The 6,855-nt window shown below is 38.1% G+C and overlaps 1 protein-coding gene and 1 pseudogene across 1 annotated transcript; both read right to left on the bottom strand.

Annotated features, from left to right (window-relative positions):
* LOC120613163 (DNA-directed RNA polymerase III subunit RPC10-like) lies at positions 1 to 688 on the bottom strand (annotated as a pseudogene).
* Positions 689 to 977: 289 nt separating this feature from the next.
* LOC120613162 (transmembrane protein 47-like) lies at positions 978 to 2,179 on the bottom strand. The gene is made up of 2 exons (XM_039875762.1): positions 1,860 to 2,179; positions 978 to 1,199 (listed from the first exon to the last, which is right to left on the bottom strand). Exons 1-2 carry the CDS (start codon positions 2,062 to 2,064, stop codon positions 1,180 to 1,182), a joined length of 225 nt encoding a protein of 74 aa, XP_039731696.1. The 5' UTR covers positions 2,065 to 2,179; the 3' UTR covers positions 978 to 1,179.
* Positions 2,180 to 6,855: the final 4,676 nt, after the last annotated feature.

Here is a 6,855-nt window from a genome sequence, read left to right on the forward strand (position 1 = left end):
CTAGTCCCTTCAGCGGTGTCCACACTGAGCATTACAGCACTTGCAGAAGGTAGTCATTGGCCAGTCTGCAGAGTGCGCCTGGAGCTGCATAAAATAAGCACAAGGATGTTCACATTTGGGACACCTCTCTGCAGTAGAGTTAACATTCTCCTAGGCAGATGCTCCGCCAGTACATCATTCACTTTCATCTTTGAATACTTCTGATTTGTTACCCTTCAGGTGATGTTGTGAGTATAAGGGCAGGTATTGCAGGCAAAATGGTGACAGCGCTATCCCTCCTCCATGATCAGCCCTGTTCCTGCAGCCAAGGCAGAAGAGAAGTCTGATAGTGGACTCTGCTGGGCAGGCTTCTGGCAGGCCCCGCAGGTGCTAAAATTATAGCTGGCTTTGTCCTCAAGCAGCCATATTCCTAGACCAATCAAGAGCTATGTTATACTCTAAATAGAATAAAGTGCCATTTGTAAATGTAACCTAAATGTTGTTTAGAACCTTCACTAGGGATACCAAACATCGTGGAATGTTTAGAATACAATATAGCTCATCTTTTTTGAAACTTAAAATCTGGTTTTTCATATTGTATTTTTTCAAGGAATATAAGTTTTAGATAGTCTACAGTCTTCACAAAGCTAATGACTTTTCATCTTACGTTATCATCTCTATTAAAGGCAAGTACTTGTTTGAAATGCATTGTGCTAAAAGTACTTTCTATCAATGAACAATATTATTTTTAATTTAAAATGTAAATAATTTAAAACTTACAGAAAAGTTGAAAGAATGGTACAAAAATGCCCTTTTCCCATATTTGCCAATTGATTTTCTTCAATTGCTTTATTATTTTCTCTCCCCCCCTACATTTTTCTATCATTCAAAAGTAAATTGCATATATTGTGCCTCTCTACTCTTGAATACTTCATTGTGTATTTCCTCAAAAAAAAAGATATTTTGCTTAATCACTATCAATGATCAAAATCAGGAAATTTAACATTGATACAATAATATTTAATATCCCTATTTGAATTCAACAATCATTCTAATAATGTCCTTTTTAGCATTTTTATTTCCACTCCAACATCCACTTCAGGCAACAACTCTGTCTTGGGCACTGCCACAGTGGAGATACATTTACAGCTTCCAGTGCTGGCTGAATAAGTTATGAAGTTCCAGGCTTCTGTGAGTAGTTCATGAAGAGAAAGAAAGGTCTGGAAGAGAGAGGAGGTACTTGGAGTGCGAGAAAAGGAAGGTCAACTCACAACCAATGATGGCATCACCAAAAAAGGAAATGAAATTAAGACTGTCCCTCTCTCAACTCTCCATATCCCTCAGAAGTGTAAGGAAATAAAGTCCAGACCGAAACGCACTGGGGAAAACCCAGATAAAGTGGAGTAGAAGACGCAGGGACGTGGGCACTAAGACGTAAACTCAGGCAGATGCCTCCTGAGAGAGGAGGGAGAGAGCCCGGAAGACCGGGAGAACACAGAGCATCCCGGTGGAGTTGGGGCGTTTTTGCTCTTTTAACGGGGGTGCGGAAGGCGCTGCATTTTTAATAAGGCCACAGAGTTCTCGCCTTAAATGATAAGTCACCCCAAATAGGATATGTGTTACTGCAGGGCCCCAGGAATGGCCACAGGAGGAGGGAGAGGGAGCAGGACAGGGCATTGGGTTTGGCAACCAGGACTGGGGAGAGGAAAGGGGTGGACATCAGGGAGGCGGCTGGAGCCCGAGGGTCCGCAAAGGGCCAGGACGGGGCGGACAAGGGTAGGGGACACACAAGGTGAGGAGAGAGGCGGAGGAGGTCCTGGCAGTGGGGCGCAGGGCAGTTCGGGGCGGGAGGCGGCGGTTGCAGTGCGCCGGGCACTCACCACTGCTGAGCGTGGACTCGCAGTGCCAGATATCCAAGCTGGCGGGTTTCCGGCAGGACTCCCACAGGGACAGGTAGTACTGGTGGTCGGCCGTGACCCAGGCCGGGCTCAGCACAGCTCCCAGGTCCAGACACAGCGCCAGGAAGATGCACACCAGCCCCACCAGCTTCAGCGGGATCAGCACCGACACGCGCACCTTCTCCATGCCGCTGCCCGCCGAAGCCGGCCGGCCAGCCAGAGGCAAGGACGTCAGGCGGGTCCGGAGAGCTGTGAGCTCGACCTCTCTAGGAGGGAAACAGCTCAGCTTTACGGCTCGCGCCTCCGGCTGGTAGGTGGGTCTTCAGAGGCTGGCAGGCGGGTGGGTGTGGGAAATGGTTGGCAGCCAAAGCCACACCAAGCCTCCTGGGACCTTTGCGCCCTGCCTGCGCCCGTTGTGCTCTGCCCTGCCCTTTCTTAGCTGCAGGAGCCAGCACCGAGAGGGGCAGAGCGGCGGTCCGCACACTGGCAGGTGTCAGCCTCCTACTTCCAACGCCAGAGACTGGAGCCGCCCTGCCTTGCCTCTGCCCAAGGGCTCAGAGCGAATCTTCGCTTTTCCTATCCCCCCACCTTCTGCCCTGTCTCAGCTTCTGCAGGTCTCCCCTCTCATATATCTTGTATAAGTGGAAACATACAACACTTGTCCTTTTGTGTCAGGCTTTTTTTTACTTAGCATAATTTTTGTAGCATGTATCAGAATTTCATTCCTTTTTCAGACAGAAAAAGTTCACAATCACATGATATCATTTATATGTGGGATATAAATCTAAAAGCAACAAATGAACAGGACAAACAAACAGAACTTATGGACATGGACGATGGACCCCAAGTAGTTTACCTGCAAAAGAATTCAGGGGGGAGGAGGAGGGCAGATAGATGGAAATTTAAATCATTTCTATAAATAAATAAATAAATAAATAAATAAATAAATAAATAATTTCATTTTTAAGGCTGAAAAATATTCATATATATATCATATTTTGTTTAGTCACCTATCAGTGGACATATGGGTTGTTTCCACCTTTTGGCTATTGTGAATCTTGCTGCTTCAAACACTGGTGTACAAATATCTGCTTCAGTCCCTACTTTTAATTATTTTGGGTATATATCCAGAAATGTAGCTGCTGGATCATATGGTAATTATATTTTTAACTTTTTGATGAATCACTATATTGTTTTCCACCAAGAGTACACCATTTTACTTTCACACCAGCAATACACAAGAGTTCCAATTTCTCCACATCCTTACCAACACTTACTTTCTGTTTTGTTCGTTATAATAACCATCCAAACGAATGAGAAATAGTATCTCATTGTAGTTTTGATCTGCGTTTCCCTAATGATTAGTGATGTTGAGCACTTTTTCGTGTGTTTATACGCCATTTGTTTATCTTCTTTGATGAAATGTCTATTCAAGTTCTTTGCCCATTTTTAAACTGGGCTTGTTTTTGGTGTTCAGTTTTAGGAGCTTTTTATATATTTTGGATATTAATCTCTTATCAGATATATGATTTGCAAATATTTTCTCCCATTCCATGGGTTACTTTTTCACTCTCTTGATAGTGTCCTTTGATGCACAAAAGGCTTTTAATTTTGAGGAAAGCCAGTTTATGTAGTTTTTTCTTTTGTTGCCTGAGCTTTTGGTATCATATCCAAGATCTCATTGCCAAATAGAATGTCATGAAGCTTCCCCTGTGTTTTCTTCTGAGTTTTATAGTTTTAGCTTTTATGTTTAAGTCTTTGATTCATTTTGAGTTAATTTTTTTATATGATATGTTATGGGTCCAGCTTCATTCTTTTGCAGATGGATATCCAGTTTTTCCAGCACCATTTGTTGAAAAGACTTTTTTCTCCCCAGAATGATATAGTTTTGAATTATTAAACTTACTGACTACTTGAGAAGTTATGAGGAAGGAATGCTGCATTGTGAAGGGTAAAGCCTTCCATGGCTTGCCTCATTAAAGCCCATATTTATTCCCTATTTTTTCTTTCAGTCCCATCCCTCTTGCCTCTCATTCAGCAGATTCCATCCCTAGTGCTCTCAATCCTCGCTACCGGAAGTGTGGTCCAAGGATGCCAGCCGTACTGGATTCACCTGGGAGTTTGCTTGAAACTCAGATTCCTGGCCTCTCCTCAGACACACTGACTCAAAATCTGTAGTTTAACGGTATCATGTACAAGTTAAAGTTTGTACAGAGAGATACCTGAAGTCCTGGAAGACTAAGTGAGAGATAATAAATGTCCAGGCACCTGTGCTTCTAGTTCAGATTTCTTTTATACTACAATATTTTATGTCATTTATTTATATATCAGAACTCATTTAACAAACCTTTGTCTATTCAATTAATTCACCAAACTAATTAATATTCTCACTGTCTCTGTAAAGCAAGCCAACTGATGCCCAGGGCATATTTAACACCTAGGGTTAGTAGGCTGCTCTACTGTAAGCTCATTCCCACATAGAGATGAATGTTTACCAAGGATGATCTGTGTTTGTTATGATATCTGTTTACAGTACTTGTACATGTTTTGATAATTGAATAATTTAATTATTCTTAAAAGCAATGCAAACAATATAAGAGAGTAGCTTATATGAAAACTAAGTTGAATACTTTAGCATGATTCCATAAAGTTGAGACAATTTTTAAAAATTGTCAAGTTAAATGTAGGAAAAGCAATGGTAAAACTTTAAAATAATCTGAAAAAAATCTAGATGGAGTATGAATCCAGGTTGACTCCTCAGGGTCTGAGTTATTTTTTTACTTAAAAATAATGGAATATATATATAGGATGTATTATTGTTTCTTGAAATCTATATAATTACATTAACCAATGTCACCCCAATATATTTAATTTAAAAATAAAATTTAAATTAAAAAAATTATGGAATAGACCATTTGAATAGGCCTATATCTATTAAAGAAATTTAATCAATAATTAATAACCTTCCAAGACAGAAAACACCAGGTCCAAATGGAGTCACTGGTGAATTCTACCAGAACACTTAAAGAATAAATTATATAAATTTTCTAAATCTCTTCTAGGAGATAGAAGCTGAAGGAATATTTCCTAACTCATTCTGTGAGGTTAGCATTATCCTAATACCAAAATTGGACAATGACATTACAAGAAAAAAGAAACAGATCAACATCTCTCATGAACATAGATGCAAAAATCCTCAACATAATAATAGCAAATCAAATTCAACAGGGGATAAAAAAAAATTAGACACCAAGATCAAAATGGTGTAGGTAGGTCCTTAGAGGGTGTTACGTCCAAATCACTATAAATATTGTAAATGATCTCTTCCACTCTAGAGAAGCAAGTCTACATCTGACAGAATCCACCTCTGAGCAAACTACCAACCCTGAAACCATCTTGCCTCACAATCACACTTTTTTTATTATTGAAAGAAAGCATAATTACAAAAAATAGTATATTAATTTAACCAATAGCAATTAAATGGGTGATCTTGTGTTAAACACCAAATCTAGAACAAAATATTATCAGTACCATCAGAGCCCCCTGGATGCTCCTCACTGATCCCCCCTTCTTCTCTTTAATCTAGGTGTATTCATGGTCCAAAAGTTTATATTACTTATTTTCTTGCTTTTATTTTATATTTTTAACACATAAACAGTTTGTTATTTAGTTTTATCACATTTAGTGCTATATGAATATAACCTTGGAGCAAGACTTTTTCTGTGACTCTTTTTTGAACTTCATCTGTACTGATGCACGCAGCTGCTGTTCATTAATTTTTCTCTGTTGTATACTATTTCAGTGCATATTCATACAATGAATAAATATTAGTCTACTCTTCTATAGGAGGCCATTTGGGTTGATCCTGCTTTTTATTTCCTTTAAGAATGATATTGATAAGGACATTCTGTAAGCACTGCTTAAGGCATATGTGTAAGTGTTATGTACTGAAGGGTGGAATTGTGGATCATAACATATGCTATTGTTTACTTTTATTGGAAAATACTGAACTGTTTTCCAATTTATACTTCCACCAGTACTGTGTAAAAGAGAGTTCTGGTTGCTCCATCTACTCATGAACAGTTGGTATTTTCCAAATGTTTAATATTTACAGGTTTTTTTTTTTTTTTTTTAGTGTTTGAATGTTTGGCATCTATTCTGGTACATTGGGACTAGCAGATTGACAGAACAGTGATTTTGCAAAAATCATCCTATTTCTACTTACTAAGAAGAGTCATTATTGTGTCCTCATTCCAGTTTTACAGTACTCCAGCCTACAAAAATATCAGCTAGTAATTCTGTGTGGAAATTTCAAATTATTTGATGCTATCAGAACCTCTTAATTTGAATATTTCTAGCTTAAGGGAATATTTCCAGAAGATGGCATGAATATACCAAATAGAAACATAAAAAAATATTTAGAGATACTTTCCTGGTTAAGGATTATAGAGAGCATTTAAAATTATAGTGCACAATCCAATTTTAGTTTTTCTCTACCTCACTTTTATTCTCACAGAGATCTTTTGTATGCTAGAGGCTGGATTCCTTATAAAATGTAAACATATTCTTTTAATCTACATTAGCACCTATAAATGCAATTTTTAAAAGGTAAAAATTTGTTTCAGTCTAGAGTCAAGAATCTGGAAAAATAAAATTCTTATTTCAGTTGAGTTTTTTCAATATGAAATATCTATTTCCATGTCACTTTAATGTAAAGAAACACTGATAAATATGCTATTAGTATTTAAGGAATAATTAGTAGCATTGCCTTTTATGCAATAATTTATTATAAAAAGTGTTTTGATCACATTCAAGAGAAATGTGAATAATTCTATGCAGTGCCATTTTATAAATGCTTTATATAGGTTGATAATGCATTATTTAGAACCTGCTTCAAATCTGGAAAAAGTAAAAAAGGAAGCCTCTTAATGACTGACTTAAACTTAAAAGTCTATACTCTCATTATTCAAGTTTCTTA

The sequence above is a fragment of the Pteropus medius genome, unplaced genomic scaffold, assembly GCF_902729225.1.
Source record: "Pteropus medius unplaced genomic scaffold, Ma_sr-lr_union100, whole genome shotgun sequence".
Classification (NCBI taxonomy): domain Eukaryota; kingdom Metazoa; phylum Chordata; class Mammalia; order Chiroptera; family Pteropodidae; genus Pteropus; species Pteropus medius.